General features: G+C 58.3%; 2 protein-coding genes across 8 annotated transcripts in view; one reads left to right on the forward strand and one right to left on the reverse strand.

Annotated features, from left to right (window-relative positions):
• The window catches only part of SLC38A12 (solute carrier family 38 member 12), a 49,313-nt gene extending 44,117 nt beyond the window's left edge, over nucleotides 1–5,196 (forward strand). For all 7 annotated transcript variants that reach the window (XM_075169705.1, XM_075169706.1, XM_075169711.1 and 4 more), the window contains one exon: nucleotides 1,499–5,196. In XM_075169705.1, coding sequence (XP_075025806.1) covers nucleotides 1,499–2,259 — 761 coding nt within the window. In that variant the 3' untranslated portion in view covers nucleotides 2,260–5,196. The remainder of the gene's footprint in view (nucleotides 1–1,498) is intronic.
• Nucleotides 5,197–8,732: 3,536 nt separating this feature from the next.
• GRIN2C (glutamate ionotropic receptor NMDA type subunit 2C) lies at nucleotides 8,733–19,581 on the reverse strand. The gene is made up of 12 exons (XM_075169704.1): nucleotides 19,159–19,581; nucleotides 16,906–17,501; nucleotides 16,268–16,382; nucleotides 15,472–15,683; nucleotides 15,177–15,345; nucleotides 14,654–14,807; nucleotides 13,168–13,293; nucleotides 12,854–13,083; nucleotides 12,483–12,643; nucleotides 11,725–11,912; nucleotides 10,889–11,121; nucleotides 8,733–10,490 (listed from the first exon to the last, which is right to left on the reverse strand). The coding sequence occupies exons 1-12, from the start codon at nucleotides 19,564–19,566 to the stop codon at nucleotides 9,075–9,077; spliced, it is 4,008 nt and encodes a 1,335-aa protein (XP_075025805.1). The 5' UTR covers nucleotides 19,567–19,581; the 3' UTR covers nucleotides 8,733–9,074.
• Between the last annotated feature and the right edge of the window lie 4,652 nt (nucleotides 19,582–24,233).

Genomic DNA, 24,233 nt, shown 5'->3' on the forward strand with positions numbered 1-24,233 from the left:
ATGTTCAGTTAAGATTAACCCAGTCTTGCTGGGGACAAAAGAAGCAGTGTTGGCTAACTGGTCTGTAACTATCCCTTCTAGTCCCGTCCCTGACAGTGTTTCCCATCTCCAGCCGCCTGTGTCAGGCAGAGCAGTACTGGGCACAGAGCAAGCCAGTGTCCTTGTCACCCCACTGCAAGCCTGAACGGCTCACAGTGCCAGTGGCCAGCCTCCTATGGGCTTGGCCACAGGACTGTGCGCTGCTCTGTTTAATTGCTCTGTATTTATATTTATGACATTCAAAGTTGTCCATAGTAGTAGTGTCAGCACTTTGCTATTTTTTCTCATTACCTGATAATTCACGGCTCTGCTCCGATGCCTCAAACCAGTGCAGGAGACAGCTCTCTGCAAGCCACAGTGGCCCATCCGTTGCCAGCACCAGGCTGTAAATCTTGCTGTTTGCTGCCCTGCCAGGCAGGTTTTTTTCCCCTGTTCCTTGTTAACTCCAGCAGCTGATGATCATCTTTCCCAGGTTGATGTGATTTCTGTGACACCAGAATTAGTTTTCTGCTGGTTTTATGTGCCATGCTAGGAATAACGCTCTAGCAGTAACTGCTTCTGGCTCACATTTCCACCAGCGGAGTAAATAAGGGCATTAGCCCTATCTCCTCAATTCATTTTTGTCCATAGCACTTTGCTTTTTGTGATAAGCTTTGTAAAATGTTGTTAGGCTTTTCCTTGACATAAGTGAAGGATAGACAACAGACTTTGTGCCTAGAAGTGATGAATTTTAATAGCAGTCTTTCAGTGCTGCTTTAGTCCCTTCCAGACTGGCTTCTCCACCCTGGGATTAACTACAGACAGCCTGTTCCTCCTGCCCGGGAAATGGCTGGCTAGTTCTTGCTCTGTCGTGCTTGACAGATCAGAGGGACAGGAAAGCTCTGTAGTAGCTGCTGCTCCCGTGCATCTGCCTGTGTATGTAGGTGAGGTCTTGGAAACATTAGTCCAGTTGCAAATGTGTAGGAATATTACTGGGGTTGACTGCAGCCAGGTTTAATCTTTTCTTCCTTTAGAGGTCAAAGCTCAAACATCTCTAAGCCGTTTTTAAATGGTGATATTTAGCCAAGGTGCGTGGCAGAAGCATCCATGGACTGAGACCCTTGAGGGCGATGGGCTCAGCCAGCCGTGTTAGCTTTACATTTCTGAACGGACCAGAGCAACCGTTTGCTGTGGGGGGTGGGAGGGTGAGTCCCTGCAGGAAGACGATGGAGGGAGATGCCTGCCAAAGGCAGTCCCGAGCCCATTCCCTTATCTGCTGAATAGGACTGAAAGCAAGTCGTGATTAATTCCTGTGCACCTTGCCTTTGAAGTACCACCTTCTCCAGAGATATGGAGATGCTCTTGTGGAGTCGGAGAGAGAGCTGGTGCTAAGACTGCCAGTGCCGATAGGAGGAGGGATAGGAGGAGGGTCGTGGGGAGTGCACACCTGGGCTTGACCTGAAACCTTCTCTCTCTCCAGCTTTCATCCTCATGATTATTCTGGCTCTCATCCGCATTGGCAGAGGCCAAGCTGAAGGTCACCCGTCCATGGCCCAGCTGCCAGGCATCCGCAATCTCTTTGGGGTGTGTGTCTACTCCTTCATGTGCCAGCACTCCCTGCCATCCCTCATCACGCCCATCTCCAAGAAGAAGCATGTCAACAAGCTCGTGCTGCTCGATTACATCCTGATCCTGGCTTTCTACAGTCTCCTGTCCTTCACTGCCATTTACTGCTTCCGCAATGACACCCTCATGGACATGTACACGCTCAACTTCACCAACTGCGAGATCATCAACGTTGCCTTCATTCGTTACTTCCTGGGCCTCTTCCCTGTCTTCACCATCAGCACCAACTTCCCCATCATTGCAGTGACCCTGCGCAACAACTGGAAGACCCTTTTCCACAGAGAAGGGGGGACCTACCCATGGGTGGTGGATAGGATTGTCTTTCCTGCCATCACGCTGATTCCCCCAGTGCTGGTGGCTTTCTGCACCCACGATCTGGAGTCCTTGGTGGGGATCACGGGAGCCTATGCTGGGAACGGGATCCAGTATCTCATTCCAGCTTTCCTTGTGTACTGCAGTCGGAAGGACACTCAGCTGGTCTTTGGCAGTGGGACAGTTAACAAGCACCTCTCCCCTTTCCGGCACACCTTCTGGATTGTGTTTGTGCTCATATGGGGCTTTTCTTGCTTTGTGTTTGTGACTGCAAACATTGTCCTGAGTGAGTCAAAACTCTGATGTGGGAGTAGTGGCATGCTCCCTCCTGGGCTCCAGAGACTTCAGCATTTCAGCTCCCCCTCTGGGACTGTGGAGCAGGGGAAAGGCATTGTGAATGGAAGTTTCCAGGCCATTGGCTTGGTATTACAGATTAGACCTGGACACAGACTTTCTTCACTCCATTTTGGGTGTGGATGGAGTGGACTCAGCCTTGTTACAATCCTGGTTCCCAGACCCGCTATACAAAGCCATGGGGCTGAGCCCTTGGCAGCCTGCACGATTAACCAGTGCCCAGCCATTTCTGCCTTCAGCTCTGTTGGAGCATCACTTTCTCTGTCCCTACAGTGACTCTCTGTGTGCTGCAGGTCTCAGCACACAGGAGAGCAGACAGTCTTGACTGCTCACTACACTAATCGGCTAAATGTCTCTTCTCCCAAAGGCAGGGATGTGCTGTGCAGAATCTGGCAGGAGTTTGGGAGAACTGAGTCTCTTCTTTCTGCTGAGACCCCTTCAAAGCAACCTCCTGTGGCAGTTGAGGGAAGAAATTAGGGTGGGAATAGACCCAATTCAGAAGAAAATAATTTTGTGCTGTTACATTTTCTTTTTCTAGAGGCATTAACCTGTTTGTGCATCATGGATTGCCTGGGATCTGGGATCTTTTGCTTAGAGCTGGATTTCTCCAGCCCAGGAGTTTGCATTCACACTTCTCATCCTGTTCTCCTGTGCTGTGGCAGCCCCAGCCGGACAGAGCAATGCCCCTAGGCAGGGATACAGCTCTTCACCCCTGGAAAGGAAACTGCAGCCTTGCTTCCTTTGGCTCCTGCATGCTGCTCAGTGGCTTCAGCTGGCAGAGCCCTTCTCCCTTTCTCACCTTTGCACAGGGCTAGTACAACCAGCCAGACCCTGACTCCAGTGGTCAGGATTTGTGTGGGCTGGGGAGGTGCTAATTACCCAGTGCTGACACGTGTGAGACCTGCAAGAGCTCTGGCAGTGCACACTGATGCATTTCAGCCTCCTGCGCTGGGTAATTAGCCTTGAAACAAGGTGGGTGTTAACTCAAGGGAATGGGCTTGTGCCAGGAGGAAGCAAGCAGTGCCCTGGCTCAGTTCTGCCTGCCTGCAGGGGCAGAGCTCCCAAGTGCTATGGGGGAGCAAAAACTGAAACACTGCTGGAACTGGGCTTGAATCCTCCCCCTTTGCTTTCTGCACAGGGTTAAGGTGGGCTTTGGGCTGGTCCTGCTCAGCTTATCTGAGAATTGTGCTGCCAGTTACCTTAGGCAGCCAGTGCTCTAGGCGAGTCTCTGCTTTTGAGGCTACTGGCGGTCACTATAATACCACATGGTGACAAACAACACTGAGTCCTGTGCTCTGAGGATCTTGGGCAAAGATCATATGGGTTTTCCTTACAAAAGGAAGAACTTCAAAAGTTTTCACCTGAAATATTTTAAACCCCCCTTATTAAAGCAGGTTCAAAGCCAGGTGCATGTCACTTATGTTAGATCCTCTTGCCCTCTGCACTTGCTGCGGTATTAAGTGTTACTGCTCACTAAAGCAAGCTTTGAACTGCGGCTCTTTTCAATCAAGCTCTGTTTTCAAGTGGGACTTTCTGGTTTCCATTTGACCTGAAGTGCTTCTCCTGGGGGAATATGCAAGTACCTGGAGCTGTATAAAAACACTTCATGGCTTTTAAAGCAAAACCCTGCACCTCTCAAGCCTGAGCACTGCCACTGTGTCCTTGCTGAGCTGCTTGGAGAGGATCCGGGGGCACTGTTTGCCTCCTTTCCGGCTTGATCCTAAACAGGCATTGGCAGCCCTCGCTAGTGAGTTTAAACATCCCCAAGTGCTCTGGGGAAGCTGTTATGGCATCTTCAGTGCCAAATTAACAAATTATTTTACAGGTACCTGGTGCTGGTGTCTCATTTAGGAAGAGGTAGGTTGGAGGGCAAATTCATGGGCAGCTGAGCTGGGAGCCACCTGTGAGGCAGCTGGGAGCTGGGCAGAGCCGGAGAGAGAAATTTAACGCTCATTAAAGGAGCCTTTGGAAAGCTGGAGAGGTTGCGGGGGCTGTTCCTCTGCACAAGTGCACAGGTGTGGGTTTATGGAAGGGGCTGAGGCCTTTCCTACTGCACTGCCTGCCCTAGGCTGCCTGTGCTTTGCAAGGCACTTGGCTCAGCCTCCATCCTTTCAAGAGCCCATTTCAATCTCTTGCTTTCACATTTCATTGCCAGCCAGAGAATGGGCTGTTCTCTGTTATTTCATCTCCTCTCATCCTCCCTTCCCCTCTTAGAACTGCCCGTGGTCTCCCTCCCTTCCTGCCCCTACATCCAGGCGGGTGGGAGGAGGGAGGGAGCCCAGCCTGGCCCACCCTCTCCTGCCATCTCTTACATTTAAAGATGTGCCTTCCCTTCCCTGGCCTGGGTGACCACCTCTTCTCCTCAGCACGGTGTGTGGCAGTGACTTCTAAGAGGCCTGACCTCTAAGAGCTGCTTGGATCCAGGTTTTGGATGCAGGGGCACAGTGAGGGCTTGCATCCTGGCCCCAGCCTTTGCCGTGGTACCTTACCGAGAAGGACTCTGATCCCCAAGGAACACGAGTGCTTTCTTAAATAAATAACCATGAATTCCCGGACACCAACTGTCCTTGCACAGCAGCAAAACAAATCTGTCTGAGGAATTGGGGTGATTAACAGAAAGCAGCTCTATGGCAGAGAGAACGTTTTTCATATAAAACATGACATAGCAATGCCTTAAAAATTACTGGAGAAAGCAGGAAGGGGATGGCTCAGTGGAGCCAGCTCGGCACGGGGCAGGAGATCCCTCCACTCGCCCATCACGAATGAGTATTTTTATTTGGCTGTTATCAAAACTAACAATTCATTATTACAGATTCTCACGTGATGCTTGTCCTGACTGTAATTAGTTTTCAAAAAATGGGATTAAAACCAATAAAATGCACAGTATACATCTGGTTTAGTCTGGTTTCTTTTTCCACCCCCTTCCTTCTCTCGTGCACGCACTGAGCAGCTATTCTTGGAGGGGACGGCCATGACTGATGGGGCTGCAGGCCAAAGAGAATTGGCATGTGGAGAGGCTAATGGAGACCCTCACCTCTTCTCTGTTAGCCTCCTGCAACTCTGGGTGGTAGCTGCAAACTCAATTAAAACATCTGTACTTTCCTTTTCTCAATTACGGCTCCTTACACTTAAAACCAAACAAATTGAATTGCTCCACTGCCTCGGGCTGCAAAGGCAGTTTCTGCCAACAAATTTATTATCACCATAAAGCACAGCTTGATTTATGTTAAAATATTAAAACAGATCTTTATGATGGAAATAAACACTTTCTGCTGTGATTCTCTCAAAGGACCTCACAAGCAGCGGAGGATTTTGGGGCTTGGGCTGTAAATCCAAGATCAAACTGGCATCAGGGATGGATTCAGTCTTGCAGCGCTTCGAAGAGCAAGGGCCAGAGAAGGAAAAATAAAAACCTCAAACCTGAGACACAGGTTTAGACAAGGCTTGAACATCACCAAGGAGCAAGCGTGGCACTTGGGGGTGTTTTAGCTGTTTAAAGGTTTGTGGGAAGGTGCTCACCTGCCTGTCCCCTGCACAGGTTTGGGCAGCCAGGCCCTGACCCCAGGAGCTGTCGGCAGCTTGGGGAAGGGCACCCAGCCGCAGGACCTTGGCTGTGGGGGCTACTGGCAGCCCAAAGCAGTGCCCAGGCAGCTTCATGCTGGGGTGAAGGGCAGCTTCCACTGGCTCGGCAGCTGGCACCCAGCTGGCACCAGCCAACCTCCCCAAGGTGCTGCAGCCCCCAGGGCTCTCCTCAGCCCAGGGGAGGTGCCGCGTGGCCGCACAGCAGAGCAGGGAGGTGGTGTGCCCTGGCTGGTGCAGGGGGGCGGATGGGACCCCGGGGAAGGTTTCGTGCCGTGGCTTTGCCCTGACAGGAGGAAGGAACTGGGAGGTGGCTACGCATGCTGCTCCCTTGAGCATTCTTGGGCATAGGCATGGCAACACCCTGCTGTGCCTGTACTGGCACCAACGTTTTCCTGGCCCTGTATCTTCTCTGGTTTGTGATTTAACCAGCTCCCTCTGCCCTGACCCGAGCCACAATCTCCCTATAGCAGCACCAGCACATCCTTGCCATTGAAAACCTCTTCCCCATGGCTGACCTGCACTGGCCTGCCTTGTTCCCCCTTTCCTCAGCAGGATGGGTCTCGCGATGCCAAGCGATGGGGGCAGTGAAAATAATAGGTGCCATGGCGATGCCAGAGCCGGCAGAGGCAGGGGGTGGGTGCCGGGGGAGGCTGTCATCCAGAGGGGCACTGTGTGCCCCCTGCAGCAGGACCGAGCCCAGGAGGCGGGTGGCCAGTAGTGAGCCGGCCGTATTTCTCTTTGCACATAAACAGCAGCCTGCAGCATCCCAGGGTGGCACGGGTGCCAGAGGCGGCTGAATTAAAAAGTGATTGATTAGACAATTTCACCAAAAAGAAATAATATCCTTCAGCGGCTGTTAAGCACTGAACTACCCAACCCCTTCTTTGGAACGCCCAGTCAAAGGGTGCTTTCAGGCTGCTGCTTCCCTGCAGATTTGTTCCAGGTGCACCCCGGGGTGAGGGGATGCTGCAGAAGCAGCTCAGCCCTTCCTTGGTCTGGGGCAGGTCATGCAGTCCCACCTGTTCTGGCCTGCTCATTCCCCCATGCCCCATTCGGCTCCTCTCCCACCAACACCCAGGTTAACACCCAGCACTGGGAATGGGAGAAAAACGGTGCTCTTCCATCCCAATTAGCATATAAAGATGATATGCAAATGCCACCACCATGGCAGGGACCTTGGTGCTAGGCACCATATGGGGCACCCAGGACAGCCCTGGCCTTATACGGGTGCTGACACTCGTCCCCGGGGCCACCTCCCCTGGGAGCACCCACGGCACCCCCGTTTCCCTCATCTCTCGCTGCCCTCAGCCTCCTGTAGCAAAGCCCTTCAATAAAACATGAAGCAAATCCATTTGGTCTCTGCTGAGTCATCAGGGACATCACTAATTAATTTAAAACATGGGTTGGGGATTTTTTTTTTTGTTTTCCTTTTTTTGCTCCCTTTTGTTCTCACAGCCCCAACCCCAGCTCAGGCTTGGCCCCAACCCCAAAAGTGCAGCTGTGTGTGCGGACTTCCTTGGGCCAGAAAGCCACAATTTGGGGGAAAACTCCCCAGGCAGCCTCCTGGGGACCAGCCTGTCACCCCTGGGGGCGTCCGGGGTACCCAGAAGGGGAGAGCTGTCCTGTGCAGATGGGTGCCATCGCCTGGGGCAGCCCAGCAAGGGTCCCCAAGCCTTCAACCAGGTTTATTTATTTACAGCCTTTATTTATATACCAGCACCTCCCTCCCTCTCCACGAGGCTTCGGAGGGGCTGCCAAAGCAATTAGGAGACAATTGCGATGATAAATAAGTAACGGGAATTAAAGCGCCAGCACTGGAGTGTGATGGCAGCCAGGCTGGGGGATGGGGGGGACTGGCTGGATTTAACCTCAGACAGATGGGTGGATGGATTGACAGGCAGATGGACGGACAGACAGACATTGCCAATGGTCTCAACCCCAGGCCACGTGTGGTTGGACCCTTCCTGACCTCCCCGGGGCTTTGCAGCCGTCCCCGAGGCAGGGCTGGGTGTCGTCCCCTCGCTGTTACCAGCCTCGGCTGCTCAGTGGCTGCCAGCAACCCCAACAGCTGCTTAATAGGGAAAAAAAGTAACGGAGCTTTAAAGCAGCTTCTTGGGGAACAATCATCCAGGCAGGTGATGCCAGAAAAGGGGCTGAGGGTTGGCATCTCCCTGGGACAGCCTGCCAGCCCAGCGCTGCCCTGGGATAGGACTGGTACCACCCGGCAAAGCCGTCACCGCTGCCCTGCTCCCCGGCAGCCTCGGCTCCTGCTTCCCAAAAACCCGCTCCCCTGCCTGGTGCTGCCTGTGAATCACAGCCACCCCTGCCCGTGTCCCTGCCATACATCAAGAGAAGAATTAAACCCAGCTTATCTATCGCACCTGATTTATGGCTCCATCAGCCCTGCAAAGATGGGAGGAATTTTTTTCCTTTCTCATTCCCCCATGGCACACCTTCCTGGGGCTGCTGTGCTGTGTCGTGCCGCAGCTCCCTGCCGGGCTGCTGGTTTGCAGCCACGGGAGTGTCACTTGCTGACCTGAGCTCACAGCCATCCGTGCCCAGCACCCAAAACCTGAGCAGGGTGCAGTAACTCCAGCTTCAGTGCTCGACTCCAGCCTCAGCACAGGCCGATGGCTCCTAAGTAATTGTCTCTCAGCACAGTTTAATGAGTTGCCATTTTCCTTTGCCTGGCTACCGCCAGTGGGACAAGCCTGTGCCAGGGCTCAGCAGTAAAGGGACGCGAGCAGGGAAGGGGTGAACAGGACAATGAGCATCCCCTCGTATGACAGGGGGTAAAGCCAAGGGCAGCCCCGGGCTTATCGCTGGAGGATAGAAGAAGGGTCCCCAGCCAGTTGAAAATGTCTCTTTAATGACCTGGACATGGTGTTTCGAGTCCCTTGAATGAAACCAAAATGTGACGGCAACACGGTGGCAATGAGTTTGGCATCCCGATGCCAGCCCTGCCTGCGGGAAGAGCCAAGCCAGCATGCCCCAGTCCCCACCAGGCTCCTCTGACCCCCCCAAAGTGCACGGGACCTGCTGAGCCACTGGCAGCATCGCGCTGCCAGCGGTGCAGGAACCCTGGAGGCTGGAGCCCGGCCAGGAGCTGCTGGCTGGCCCGCAGGGACACACGGGCAAAGGGCAGGCAGAGGGACGCAGAGACCCCCCTTTTCCCCCTCCTGTCACACCTCCGACTCCAGGCTGGAGACCCGCCGCCAGGACCCGCCGGCGCAGGGACTCGTCACCCTGTGGGACACCAGCGGGATCCTCCTCTCCATCCCCACCAGCCGCAGCAAGGCCGGCTCCCCACGCCTCCCGCAGTCTCTGCAGCCGCTGTCCCAGTGCCTCGCCCTCCAGCCGCAGCCTGCTGGCACCCCGGGGTGCTCACGGGGTGGTGGGGACCCCCGTGAAAGGTGCCCCAGGTAGAGGGGCAGGTTGGCATAGGAGTTCATGCAGGCGTAGAGCGTGCATGCCGGCACGGTGGCGGTGGTGCGGGGGTTTTGCCGGCAAGCCTCCCGGTAAGACGGCAGCCTGGCCACAGGCGAGTATGGTGCCAGCCGGCTGGTGGCCTGGGGGCAGTGGGAGCTGCAGCCATAGCCAGCCTCGGATTTGGGGAAGAGGTCAGGCATGTCGATGCGGGCGAGCGGGCGGGCAGCACCGCAGTGTCGCAGCCCCCTGGGACACCGCTTCTCGCCCCGCTCCCCGGACACCCTGGCTGAGCTCGCCCGCCAGCTGGGCTTCTCCTGCTCCATCACCGTGGCCTCCGGCCGGGCTGGCTCACCCCTGGCTCTGCAAGTCCTGACGGCTTTTGGGAACGCTCCGCGAGGGCAGGATGAAGGCAAGAAGGGACTGCCCACCTCCTGCCTCTTCTCTGCCGCCGAGAGCAGCCGGGGCAGCATCCCCAAGCCCCCGTGTCCCCCGTCCTCCTGGAGCAGGGGAGTGTTTTGCAGCCGGTCCCCCCGCCCTGCCGGCCGCTTGTGCTCCCTGTAGATGTCCGGTGGCGGAAGGTCCTTGGGGGACGTGGGGGGCGGGAGGGGAGCCCCGACATGGTTCCCCACCAGCACCTGCTCTCCAAAATCTCCCCCCGGGGAGGTCTCCGCCAGGAGGTGGCAGAAACCCGTGAGGGCTTCATCTCCCGCACAGCCACCCCGAGACTTCAGGGGGTGGAGGACGCGGGGGATGTGCTCATTCACCCCTCTCCACTTCTCCTCCCTGGGCAGCCGGGAGTCCACGGGGATGGGCTGGGGCAATGGCAGCCCCAAGGGAGCACCCTTGGGAGCGTAGACTCTCCCTAGCCTCTCAGGGGGGGCTGCGCTGGAGGAGGGGGCCCGATGGGCACCGGTGCTGTTCTGCACCACGAGCTGGGGTGTCCTCAGGGAGAAGGTGGTCTGGAGGCGCTCGCTGCGGCTGCTCCAGTCCTCGATGGTGCGGGTGGCCTGCTCCAGCGAGCCACCCACGCTGGCTGTCGACACCATTTCTTTGGCCGCCTGGAGCATCTTCAGCACGTTGGCCTGGGCCGAGCTGGCGGTGACGTCAGGCGTGGGCACCCGCCTGGGGCTTGCCAGGGTCTGCACTCCACTGAAGCAGCTGTAGATGCCCTGGGGAGAGAAGGGGGGCCCTCCACCATCAGCAGGACCACTGGGGTCCTGCACCCATGAACCCGCCCTGCTGAGCCGAGATGATGCTGCTGAGGCTTAGATGACTTGATGGCACTGATGTCCCCTCCCCAGCATCCCCAGCACTGCCAGGGTGGGTGACATCATCCCCCATCACCCCTTTCCCCGGGGATGCTAATATGGATGCAGGGTCATTCCCAGGGCTGAGCCCTTTCCCCAAAACCTGGCTTTTCTCCCCACCCAAGAGCTCACATCAGCACGAACATCTCCAGTCCCTCCCGTGCAGGTCGAAGGGATGATGCCCACCAAGCTGTACCCATCCTCGTGACACCATGGGAGGACATTTGGGCCCCTCAAGAGCCCCCGGCAGCATCACTCACCCTGCTGATGGCCAGGAGGAAGTCAAGCTTGTGGGACTTGGGGACGGAGTGACGCAGCTTCCAGTAGATGAGGTGCTCCCAGGCAAAGACCAGCAGGCTCAGCCCCATGGCCACCAGCAGCATGTAGAAAACCCCAGCCATGTTGTCGATGTCCAGCTTGCTGCTCATCACCTCATTCTTCTCATTCTGGCAGATCCCCGACAGCCAAACCGTCTCCAGCTTCTGGGTCTCGCCTGAGGCCGGACAAGCACAGCGGTGGGGGGGTGAAGATGCTCCCCCCGGGCATCATCTCCTCAAGCACAGCATCTGCCCATCCCCACTCCACAGTGGCTGGAGGAGGAGAAAGCCACCCCCAAGCCTCTGGAGCTGTTATCGTCCTTGCTGCTGCCCTTGGCCTGAGCATCCCATCAGTCCCTTGTCCTTCTCCACAGCCCTCTCCTGTCTCTGTCCCCCACCCATGTGCCATCCAGCTGTGCTCACTGTCCCCTTCCCAGGCTTCTCCTCCTGACCCTCAGATTTTGTGCATGGCCATTTCCAGGATTTTACAACCTGCAAGAAAAGGAGGGACCCCAAAGGGAATGACCCCCCAGCACCCAGCTGGAGAGATGCTGCTGGTTTTAACGTCACCTGAAAGGAGCTGATGGAGAAGACCATCTGACCCAGCCCCTCAGCGGCATCCTGCAATGAGCCATGGAGGCCGTGCAGGGTCTGGAGACCAAAGCTCCCCGCACCGGGGAAGGGGCAGACAGTGATGCCTGGTCCCTGGGTTAATTTGCAGAGCAGGGACGAGGTGAAGACGGGGACAGGGCTAATGAGAAGCTCGCCCAGGCACCCACCATCTCCCAGGAACTGGAGCAGGGCGAGGTCGATGGCCCGCTTCCATCGTGAGTCCTTCTGCAGGGCAATACCGTAGCCCGTGGTGGCAAACACCTTCCCACTGCCGATGGTCACCAGCTTGCAGCCCTCGTCCTTGCCCGCCATGTAGTTGAGCACTGCTGCGTCGTAGATGAAGGCATCCAGCTTCCTACCCCAAAACCAGGAGGGACAGTGAGGAGGGGGCCCAGCAGCCGTTTGGGAAGGGGGCTGTACCCCTTTTGGGGGCAGCTGTACCCCTTTCAGATAGCTGTGGCCCATCTGTAGGGGGTTGTGTCCTCTTTGGGGGATCTCTGCCCCATCTTGGAGAGCCATAACCCCACTTGGGGGGGAAGTACCCAATCTGGGGGGCCTGTATCCCACCTGGGGGAGTCATACCCCATCTGGGAGAGGCTGCATCCCTTTTGGGGGAAGCTGTATGAAACTCTACCCCACCTGCAGGGGGTTGTATCCTGTTTGGGGGGCCCATACGCCATGCAGGGAAACCGCACAGAGCCATACCCCACCTGGGAGAGCTATACCCAGCCTGGGGAGCACATATCTCACTGGAGGGGGGGCTGTACACCAGCTGAGGAAGCCCTACCCCACCTGGGAGGTACCCCATCCCAGGGAGCCGTAGGTCATTTGGGTGTTCTGTATCCCATTTGGAGGAGCTGTACCCCAGCTCTGGGAGCTGTACCCCATTTGGGGGAGCCATACTCCTGACCCGGGTGAGCCGTACCCCGTTTTGAGGCTGGTGAGGGCATCCTCCACGGAGCGCTGGTTGTACTTCACCATGTGGGTGTGCATGTCGGGGTAGTTGCTGCGGATGTTCCTCTCGGTGCTGCCGTTGGGGACGGTGCCAAAGCGGAAGGGCGGGTACTGCTCCTGTGGTTTCTGAAACTGCAGTGGGGAGCCCCGGGGAGTGGTGTCATGTGGGGTCTGTGTCCTTGCCATGTTCCCAGCGTGTCCCCAGCATGTCTCACCTCCCCACAGCCAGCCCTCCATCCACCCACCCATGCCCAGCTAGCTGGCAGTGACACCTGGGGACTTCTCCCCACCCAGAAATCCTTATTATTTTTTTAGGGATCCCAGCCCAATTGTCAGGCCCACCTTCCTGTCACTTAGCCCCGACACGGTGTCGATGTACTGCTCCTGGATCATGAAGGCAGCCAGGTTGGCGGTGTAGCTGGCAAGGAAGATGACGGCGAAGAAGGCCCAGATGAGCACCATGATCTTGCTAGTGGTGCCCTTGGGGTTCTCGATGGGCACCGAGTTGTTGAAGACCAGAGCCCACAGCAGCCACACTGACTTGCCAATGGTGAAGGAGGGACCTCCTGGCCCTGTGGGGACAGGTGACAGAGGGGACAGCCGTCAGTCTGGCTGGGGACCTGTGTTCCCCCCCAGCTCCTGCCTCCCCCACTCACTTTTGCCGCTGGTGAGGTTCTGGTTGTAGCCGACGGGGCTGAAATACTCGAACACGAAGACGGTGACGGCCACCACAGTGAGGCACATCACGAACATCATGACCCACACAGCTGGGCTGTAGGGCTCTGCAAGGCGAGCAGGACTCCGTCAGCACGCCGGGACACCCCACAGCCCCCTGGGACCCCCAGGACCCCTCCCCAATAGATGGGTCTCATCCTCCTGAATATTGCCCCTCCTTGGAGAGGAGATGGGGGCTGGCAGCACCACAGCTGAGCAGATCCATAGGACATCAGGAGGGAAGGGGGATGCTGTGAGACAGGGGGATGCAGCCACACTTCCCTGCCTAAATAAATCAGACTTTCATCAATGGGGAGATGCTAATGAGACATTGCCCATCTCCAGGGTCATTGGTGGGAGGGTTTCCCATGGGATCATGGGTTGTCCCCTGCAATGGCTCTGGCCATGGGATCGTGCCTGCACCGGGCATGGGACCAGATCCCTGGCCCCGCTGAGCCCCTGGGAGAGTCCCCTGGGAGCTGGGGGTGGGTGGTGAGTCCCCACCTGCCCGGGATGAGCCGGGATGGGGAGGCAGGAGTGGTGGGGATGCATCCGAGCCCTCGACATGCGGCCGCCGAGGTCCATTTGTCAGCGTGTCCTTCGCTGTCAGGGAGGAGAGGCCTCCCCTGATGGGGATGCAGCTCATTAGTGCAGGAGGCGGTGTCGCAGGGTCCACGGACCCCAGCCCTGCCAAACTGGGGCGGGATGCTCCATCTGTCCCCGGGGCCAGTCAAGGTGACCCCTGCTTCGGGGGGGTCAGGCCCCATGGCATGGGGACAGGAGGGGGAAGACATGCCCAGGATGGGAATACTCTGCACCCCACAGCATCCCTGGCACCCATACCCACCCACACCCACCCGCACCTGCCCACACCCTCCCTGTGCCGGAGCTCAGCTCCAGCCAAGTTGGGATGCCGCCACTGTGCCATTGCCGAGAGCCTCAAGCCCTGCTCGAGTGCTCAGGCTGAATTTCGTGATGACCTTGGCCAGTGTCCTCCCCTTCCTAGGCTGCAGCTTTGCTTTTTTAAAACTCATTAAATAAAACTTTTAGCACCGGCAATTTCCTACACCCGACTTAACCATGGGCTCTGGTGATGGTGGCAGAGATGCGGTCCCCAGGGCAGACCTCAGAGCTGGCAAATCCCCACCTTGTCTCCCCCCATGGCCCTGTTCTCCCTCCTCCACACAAGTAATGAAGAGAAGGAAACCACCGATCCCAACCTCTGTCTCTGTAATAAAAGGATTGTTCAGGAGGGGGGAGGAGGAAGCCCCAAAGCCGGCAGCACAATCTCCTTCCCTTATGACTTAGGCTTTTCTTTCTTAAAAATTATTAAGATGGAACAATATTTCTAATTTGCATTTGTCAGAATCGTGGGATGAACTTGCAGACAGACAGACAGACAGACAGATGGAGGGACACACGGCTCACCCAGGAAAGCAGAGGGGGAGACAGTGCCGTTGCTCCTGGCCACCATAACGCTGATGCCCGTCTCCACGAAGGGCACAGAGAAGTCCACAATCTCGGAGCGCTCCTCGTTGATGGTGAGGGAGCCGATGGCCATGTCCGCGCGCTTGTAGTACACCTGGGGAAGGGGCAGATGGTCTGGAAATGGGCAGATGGACAGGTAGAGGGGCCCAGACCACCTTCCCCAGGCATTTCCTCATCTCCAGCATTTCCAACCTTAACTTTTGTCTTTTTTTTTTTAAATATTAGCTTCTTAAATGGCCAGTGATACAAACACAACCAGCTGTGGGGTCGTAAATGTTCAGCTGACTCCCTCCCCGTTCTCCTCCACCAAGCCGTGCCCATAAGCTCATGCCAAGCTGTCCCCCGCCCAGAGTCCCACCTGACCCCGTCTCTGGCAGGAAAGCCCCAGGTCAGGGCATGCCCAGAGTGAGCGGTGCCCTCCAGGGAGGGCCGAAGGTGGGGTCCAAGCCATGCTCACCCCTACCTCACCAATCATGCCGTTCCAGACCCCGCGGACAATCTTGCCGTGTTTGCCGTTGGTCACTAGGTAGAGGTCGTAAGAGAACTTAACTGCCTTGGCCAGCTTCTTCAGGATGTCGATGCAGAAGCCCTTGCAGCACAGCTTGGTGTAGGGATCCACGAGGCCATCTCCACTGAAACCACACCGGGAAAAATGGGTTGGACCAACCAAAGATGCTCTGAGCACCCTGGTGCCTCCTGCACATCACGTGCCCGGGGAGCAGCGGCCAAAATTGCCGAGCTCCATCCTCGCTGCTCACCTCTGGGAGGAGTTGGTCTGCTTGCGGCAGGGCACGGTATTGCGCACACAGACCCCAGTGCTGGGATCCGTGTTCTCCACGATGACAAAGGGTCTCTCCTCCAGTGTGGCCACTGTCAGGTGGCGGTTATCAGCCACGGGCTGCAGGAAGGAGCCGTAGCGGGGCCATACCGGGTACTTCATGTGGATGATGCCTTTCTCCCACTTTCCCACCTGCCCCCGAGGAAGAGCGCACTGTCACCCCAGTGAGGGGCTCTGGGGGTCACATGGGGTCCTGTGTCCATCCTCCCAATGCCTTTGGGCCTCATTTCTCCTGGAGCATTGTTAGGCTGGAGCTCAGCCATGGTGAGACCCATCTCAGTATCCCTTTCCCCATGCACCCACTGACCACAGGGCGAGGTGTTTCCTTCTCGGCCCCAAGCACTGGGCTTGGGTGAGCACAAACCTGGCCAAACTTCACCCAAAATACTTTTAAATTAGAAAAAACCCTCTGTGCAGCTTGTTTCAGGTCTAGGTGTTTGGCTGCTGTTCTCCAGAAGTGGGCAGCTGCATTTTTGACTGTTTTGGAGCTTTTCAGCCAAATTGCAGGGAAAAAAACCCAGATCTTGGCAGAGCTTTGGTGTCTGGCATTGCCGCAAAGCCCCACCATGCCACCATGGGTACTTTTGGTACCAGCCATGAGTTTTGCATGGGACAACCTGCCTGAGGATGGGACCACAGCCTGTGCATGGCCCCAGGCTCACCCTGCCCAGCCACCCTCCCCGGTGTGCCCGTCCTGGGTGGTCCGGGTGTCCTACCATCTCCCAGAGCCGGTGCTGGTTGAGCGAGATCACCACCATAGTGGGCCTGATCAGGTAGCCGCCTTCATTGAAGGAGAAGTCCCTGTGCTCCCACGTCACATTGAGGAGGTGCCTGGTGGGACACAGAGCTCCGTGAGCCCCTGGCTGTGCAGCCCAGCCCCGTACAGCCCTCCTCCTCCTCCTCCGGCTCCAGCCGGGCTGCCACGGGTCCCATCGAGAGATGTGGGGCTGAGAGCTGGGGACCAGGTTTAACGCCTATGCAAGGGGCAGCAGGGAGCTGGAGAGAGCCCTGCCAGCAAAGAGGCACTGAGGATGGACCACTGCAGGGTTGAGGATGCACAGACTACCACAGCAGCCCTGAGGTGCCACGTCTACGCTGCAAAGCAGAGCTGTGAAACCCCTCTGGGACCCCCGTGGGTCCCACATCGCAGAGAAGCATGAGAAAAGACAAGGGCTGCTCTGGGGAGATGATCCAGGAGAAACCCAGCCAAGAGGCATGGACCCCCTGCTGCAGCGCACAGCGAGCATCACCACTGCTGCTTGCCACCTCCATCCTCCTCCTCCTCTGCCCCTTCCCTCTCCGTTTCCCCATTCCCCCCATTTCACACCCATCCCAGTGGGTCCCTGAGCCTCACCTGTAGAAGCTGGTATTGGTAGCGGTGGCCCTGGTGAGGGCCCAGCAGTCCCGTCCCACCTCCGGGAGGTAGCCGTGGGTCCGGAAGAAGCTGGCCGCCCCCATAGCAATGATGGCCACCCCATCCCGCACCTTTTGCCGCAGGCTCAGCTTCCAGCTTTCTGTCACCACACTGATGAGGCCGACAGGGAAGGAGGCAGGTGGCACCTCCATGTTGCCCACTGTCAGGCTGGGCACGATCCAGATGTAGCCTGGCCCCACAAGGCCAGCTTGCTCCGCCATGGCAAAGAGGTACTCAGCCTCCTCTCGTGAGCAGTAGACGATGAGGACCTGGGCATCAATCTGCCGCAAGAGCCTCTGTGTCCTGGAGCTGCTCCGCTCCTGGCTCATCTCAAAGGTGAGCACCTCCTGCAACTCCCAGCCGAAGTAGCTGGCGTCCGTGAAGGAGCGGATGAGGTCCAGGAAGATGTTGTAGCCTGGGTAGAGGCTGGTGATGACAGCGAAGGAGCCCCAGTCGTACTCCTCCAAAACCTTGAAGATCACCTGGATTTGCTGCTCGATGGAGACACCCAACTGCAGGAAAGCCGAGCCAGGCTCCTGCAGGAGGAGAAGGGGTCAGGGGCTGCTCCAGCAGCATGGTCCAGGTCTCTTGCACCTGTACAAGCCACCTTGAATGTGCCATCATGAAGAATTTGTGGGAGCCATGGACTGACATGGTCCATGGGCTGGAGACACCCAAAATGGGACTGATCCACCGGTGGTCTCCAAGGAACCTCATCCCATGCAAAGGGTCAAGCCCTGCAGCCTCTCCTCTGTTTCTCAGCTTGTTGATCAAAAATTCATCCATGCTCCAAAGGAGACCAACAATTTCTCCTTAAACCAGGAGAGAGAGGGGGGCAAGGGTTCTGCCAGGAGTGTAAATCCCATCCCGACTCTGACTTGCTACCTGCTGCCGGAGCCTGCGTGGCTCCTTCCCTCCCGCCCCTCCTCCCTGGCCATCTGGCCTCTCATTAGCATTAAATGATTCAGTGAATGGCATTTGAGAAGGTCGCGTGCAGGCAGCAGGGTTTTGCCACCCAGACCCCCTCCACTTCCAGAGAAATAGTTTTTCCAACAAGGCTGGTGGTCCAGCCAGAGGGGTGAGCCCCGGTGAGTCCCAGCCAGGCAGTGGGAGCTGCCAGGGACCTTGAACCTACGGGAGGAGGAGGTTGAGCCTTCAGACAGGTCCCTCCACCGCCCCCGAAATACCCCACCACTGGAGAAAGCTGCAGAAAAACACCCAGACCACAGCAAAGCCATGGCTATTTTTTAGTTGCTTGGGGCTCCACCTGAGCCCTCTGCATCCACCCAAGTCCATTGCACCCACCCCAGCCCACTGCACCCACCTGAGCCCACTGCACCTACTGCCACCCATTTACAGTGAGCAGCAGCTTGGGGTGGTCCGGGAGCACCAGTCAGTGCAGGCAGGGCTGCCAAGGTGTCATCCAGGGAGTTTAGATGCCAAACGTCTGGGCAAGCACAGCATGAAACCAGTACTCCGAGGAGTGGCAGGGTCTCCACCCCAGGGGCTGCTGCCATGTGAAGGAGCCAGCGCCGGGACCCCTCCAGTGCCCAGGCTGGGCAGGATAAGCTGAGCAGCCAGGAGGAGATAACCCAAATCTCCTCCGGGAGGGACAGGAGCCTTGCTGCAGCCCATCGCCACCCGCCCAGCACCGTCCAGCCCGGCTCCAGCTCTCCCTGCCACCAGCGCTTCCCAACAGGCAGGTGACAGTGACAGTGTGTGACGCTAGCAAGGAGCAGAGAAGCCAAAAATCCTGTTTCAGCCTGTGGTGCACCTGAGATCACTGTCGCAGCCAAGAGAGGCTTCTCCATGCTGCTGGCCCGGCCATTTCAGGGTTGGATCCAGCCCCGGCTGGGCAGGGAGGGAGGAGGATGGGGACGTGCCAACTCTGCAGCTGCCCTGGCAGCCCTGGCACCATGACCCCAGCAACCCATGGTGGGCACAGCCTGGAGGAGACGGGGAGCCGGACACCAGGCAAGGTCCCTCCACAGGGCACTGAAGTCCTCTGCCATTCCACACCACCCTGGCCAGCCACGCTGCCACAGCCACTGCCTATTCCTGCCCGTGAACTCCCATGCTGCAGCCCAGCAGCTCCTCTGCCCTCCAGCATTTCACATCCCATATCTATCCCTGTCTAGTAATCCCTCATTTCTCCCACATCCCCCTGGAAATAACCCCCAGTGAATGCCTCACCTTCGGGGTCAGGACCACAGCAGACCCCCCACTGATGCTGATGACAGGGACCTGGGTCTGGGAGGAGATGAAGTCAAGGATCTGGGCCACGGCCTCTGTGCCAACGTTGTCCTCGAAGATGATGCCGTGGATCTTGTGGCTGGCGAGGATGTCGCAGATCTGGGTGAGGAGGGTGCTGGGGTTGGTGTTGTTGACAATGACGGTGATGGGATGGATCTCCAGAGGCATGTCGAGGAAGCTCTGGGCACTCAGACGGGAGCGGATGTGCAGGGGGTAGGACGTGCCCCCAAACACCACAGCCACGTTGACCACCGGCTCCTCGGGGCCTGGCAGCAGGAGGTCGATGAAGGCAGCCGAGCAGCCCAGCACCATCAACAGTAGCAGAGCGTGCGCTGGCGCTCTGCCCATGTCCACCGCCGCGTCCCTGCCAGGACAGGACACAGCCCCTCGCATCCAGCCGCCCACCAGGACGCCTGGCCCTGCTCGCCCCGGGGCAGCACTAGGGCAGGTTGATCCCAGGGAGAGAGGGGGACCCTCATCCTTTGGAGGCTGGACACGGTGGAGGGATGGCCACAGGGTTATACCCACTAGCCCAGCCCCTCTCGGGGGTCACAGACCTGCTGCTCCCCACACCATACACCCCAGTGCCATGTCTCTTGTCCCCAGTCCCATCACCCACTAATCTTTCCCAGCCAGTCCCCCCTTCCCACCGCCACTGTACCTCTCCCAGCCCCATTGCCCTCCCAACCCTATCCCCTCTCCAAAAGCCATCGCTGCTATGATGCTCCTTAACGCCCCTTCACCAAGCAGCGAGAGGGTGACAGGAGGAGCTGGCAGATCCCTGGTGCCTCTCTCCCCAGCTGACAGCCACCTTCAATATTTAAAGGCTTTGCCCTTGAAGGAGTGTTCAGCTCTGCAACCCCCATGTGGGGATTTTGCAAATCACACAGCCACCGGAGCAGCCGGTCCCCTGCCTGTCCCTCTGCCTGTCCCCTGCCCATCCCCCTGCCCCAGCTCCCTTGCTGCCACTTCCCTAATCCCAACCAAAGTGCCCACCTGGCCCCTTATCTCCAAGTTTCCCCCCTAGACACCATCCTTCAGCTTTCCCCCCTTCTCACTTTTACCCCCAGTGCGTGTCCCCCGCTGGCATTGCCCGCCTGGCTGGGACACCCGCCGTGCTGCGTCTCTGCCTGCTGCATCCCCAAAGCCAGGCTCTGGGGGGTGTGTTTGGGCACATCCCTGCTGCCAGGTCCTCAATTCCCCACTGACTGTGGGTGCTCAGCTCACAGCAGGTGGGGTGACAGTCCTCGTGGGGGGCACGCATCCCTGCCCACGGCAATGCACCCCCGTGCTGGAGCTCACCCCTTCCTTGGAGCCCGCCAGCAAAACCAATCCATGGCAAGACCTGCGGCTGGGGGCATCCGAGCCCGTCCACAGCCCCTCTGCAGCTCCTCTCCAGCCTCCCCCAGGGCCATCGCCCCAGTGCCACGCTGGGCAGCGGGGAGGGGGACAAGTAGCTCTCCACAGTGGCACCAGCCATGTGCTGGTGTCGCTCCATGCAGCAAGATGCCAGCTGGTGCTCGGAAACGTCACTTGCAATTAAAAGCTGCTGTTGCTTAACACATCCTCGGCATGACCAGAGGAGCTCCTCACCAAGTCCCGGATGGTTTCAGGGTCTGGGCTGCCCCAGGGACCTGCACCCCAACGCCCATCCATGCCGCAGTGATGGAAAACCCCTCGGCACACTGCAAAAGCACCACTGGTGTGTTGGACTGAAAACGCAGGAAATAAACCCAACGTCTGCCTGGCTGGGCACCCTGCAAGAGCTGCTCAGTGCAGATTTGAGCACCAGGGCTGTCCCCTCCGGAGAAAGAGGGAACACAAGCCCCACGTCCCCCTCTTGCCCCCCATGGGTACTGGGAGGACTTGGGCACCCAGCCGGGCACTGATGCTCACTGGGCAGCATCTCTATCAGCCAGATGAGATTTGGCAGAGGATCATCCACTCCCAGCACCCACCATCACCCAGGGGGGTTCGCCCTGCCCAGCTGCATCCCCCCCCACACCCCACATCGCAGCCGGCCGAGCCGCAGGAGCCACGACGCCATACTGATGGCCACAGCCGTGGCCCCTTGGCCAGAGAGGGCAGCGGGTGAGTCATGCCATGCTGGCAGCATCCCACGCTCCGGCACGGCCAGCCCAGTGGCGGGGCAGCCTGCACCACCCGCTCCTTGCTGTGAATTCCCAAGTATTTTTAGTCCCATGATAAATAATTCATTGGGAATCCAGCATCAGCTACCCGAGCAGAGAGGAAGGGGAGCAACACACCACCCAAAACAAACAGAGCCGCTCTCCCAGCAGCTCTGCCCATCTCAGCCTTCCTCAAGGACGTTTAAATATACTCTGGGCCCTCATGGTGACCGATCGGGTTTGCTCGTGCCAGCCCTGGCACCTCACCCATCCCAGGCCCTTATCCTCCTCTTCCTCAACCCAACTCTTCCCTATGCTCAAGACCCCCTTCTAGCACCAAGTAATCCAAGCACAAGCCAGCAAACCCCTCCCGTGATGCCAAGCACTGCCGCCGAAGGGGGCTGCTCCACTCCCGGCTGCAACTGGAAGCAGGTTTGAGCAAACTGGTTTCCCACTGGACCGAGCCGCAGGTGGAAAGCATCCCCATCCCTCGCAGACGGAGCGCGATGGCAATGGCTGAGGGGAGGTGGCATGGGCATATCACATCATTCAGCCATTGCTGAGACAACGAGAGAAATGAATTTCCATCCTTCCCAGGAATCCGGTGCTGCCGGCCAGAGCCGAGCCGCTCGCCGCAGCCCTTGGCGGCTGCGGAGGAGGATGGAGGGATTTAGGGCCAGTGAGCCTGCGGCTGGCAGGGGCTCCATGCCCGGGTGGGAGCCAGGGCTGCTCCAAAATGGCCGGATTTGGGATGCAAAGAGCAGCCAGCTCCTCCAACCCAGCCAACTCCGTGCCTGTTTTTTCAAGGGGCAAGCTAGAGGGGTGCAGGAAAATGGTTTTTTGGGGGATGAGCGTGGGGAAGGCAAATTGCAGTAAACTGGTGGAGGCAGAGGAGGAACCAAGCCCATCCCTGCGCTACCGCCAGAGCCGGGGCTGCTCCTGGGCTCGGCACAACACAGCAAAGCCCCACGGACTTTAAAAAAAAAAATCCATGTTTCAACCTCTTGTAGCAAGCACTGTGGAATTGCTCCTTTGAGAAAATGCCTTCCCAAAAGGGAGTTTTTCCAGCCGGGTGAAGGGGGGGGTGGCTGGGCTGGAGCAGGAGGAAGGTGGCCCCAGCCAGGAGCCCAAGCATGGCAATGCCACCTCCCAGCAACCTCCCTGGGAACCAGAGGACTCCCACAGAGCTATTCAGTGGCTTTAGCACTTGCTTTTTGTTGCTTTGGGGTGGTTTTGAGCAGGTTAACCCCTTTCCTAGGCACAGCTTCACCTGATACCAAATGCTCGCAGAAACCTCCTGCTAAAGGCACCGATCAAGTCCTTACCTTCCACCACCCCCTGAAATGTCATTTTAATGCAACAGGGAAAGTTTGCTCCTAATTTTAAACCTCCTTTTTGCCCGCCCTTCATCCCTGCCCTGCTCTGAGAGGGGGAGAGCTCATGCAGATATTTTGACCTCAGGACAGGGAGAAATAATATCCCAAAATGCAAAATATCTCTGGAGAAAGAGAAACCTTATCCCTCAAAAAAGCCTCCGAGCCTAAAACCACAGGGATGGGCAACCTGTGCCAGGGGAGGGGGAACCGGTGCCAATGGACAGAAAGGACAGAACAAACCCGAATCTAGCGGGAGCAATGTGGGGAGGATGGGAGGCACTGGGGAGGGCACCAGGTTGTGCCAGGGCTTGTCGTTGCCTGGATGAGGGACACCCCTATGGAGCAAGGAGACCTTGACGGAGCCCCCCAAAAGGAGGGAAAGCAGCAAAATCTCCCCAAAGCCAACTCATCGCCATCCCTGTCCCCATGCAGGGGATGACTTGGGAGGGAGAAGCACTGGCAGTCCCCAGCACGCACCGTCTCCTTTCAACCTTCATCTGCCACCACACAGCATCACCCTCCTCTTCCTCATCACCCTCCTCTTTCTCACCCACACCTCTGACAGCAACAGTTGCAGGCTGGGGGCTGCGGGCCAGGGCGAGGGTGAGGGTCCTGCACACGCACACACCAAAACGCAGCTTAAAAAGGTTGAATATGGATTAACCAAAAATAAACGCCAAGTGTCCTGCCTGCCGCTGGGTTATGCAAGGTGGCGGGCAGGGACACAGGGCACCCAGGGAGGTCTCCTCTCTTTTTCCTGCCTCCCACCCCCACAACCCCCCCCGCAGCACAGTGCCCAGAATTAAGGCTCTTTCCCGTCCTCTGCCCGGGACGGGGAGCGGGAGCTCTCGGGTATGGGGATGTGGGGGAATGCTGGGACAGAGGGAAATGGCCAGGGCACCCCCCCTACCCCCAAAAACAACCCCACCTCATCCCTAAAAGTTACTGGCGGCGGTGCCGAGGCGGCACCCAGCCCGCCCGGTACTTACGGGACCGCCGCTGCTCGGTGCCTACATGCCCCGCGGCTCCGGCGGGGCTACGCGTCCCACCGCGGGCTCGGCTCTTTCCAGCCCTCTCCTCCTCCAGGGCAGCCCCCGGGCACAGGATCGGCCCTCGCCGCGGCTGGCGGGGGAGTCCGGCGGCCGCCGTCGGTCCCGGCTCGTCCTTGGAGGCGGCGGCGGCTGCTCTGCAGCGGCGGCTGGAGGCAGCGACGGGAGCGGAGGAAGCAGGGAGCGGAGCGGGTGTGCACGGGGGGGGCCCGGTGGCAGCAGGTGTCTCGGCGGCCGCCGGGCCCCGGCAGCCATCTCCCCGCCGCACCGGGACCGGAGGGGCTGCCCCCGCGGGACGGCCGGGAGGAGCCGGCGGCACTGGGGAGGGCTGCGGGATGCCTGCACGGGGGGCGGCACGGGGGCGGTGGAAGGACACGACGTGTGTCCTCCCGCCTCGCCGCAACTTCGGGGCTGGCCGCCAGCCCCGTGGAAGGGGGGGGATGGAGGCGGGCAGCCCTTCC

The sequence above is a fragment of the Calonectris borealis genome, chromosome 20 (genome assembly GCF_964195595.1).
Source record: "Calonectris borealis chromosome 20, bCalBor7.hap1.2, whole genome shotgun sequence".
Taxonomy (NCBI): Eukaryota; Metazoa; Chordata; class Aves; order Procellariiformes; family Procellariidae; genus Calonectris; species Calonectris borealis.

Excerpts from the sequence above, each read along its gene's own strand:
- GRIN2C (XM_075169704.1), bottom strand. The coding sequence starts at position 19,566 with ATGGGCAGAGCGCCAGCGCACGCTCTGCTACTGTTGATGGTGCTGGGC. Across the intron at positions 16,383-16,905 it reads ACCAATACCAGCTTCTACAG|GCACCTCCTCAATGTGACGT; the intron begins GTGAGGCTCAGG and ends GTGTCCCACCAG. Across the intron at positions 10,491-10,888 it reads TCCTCCTGGCCATCAGCAGG|GGCATCTACAGCTGCTTCAG; the intron begins GTGAGTGATGCT and ends TTCTCTCCCCAG.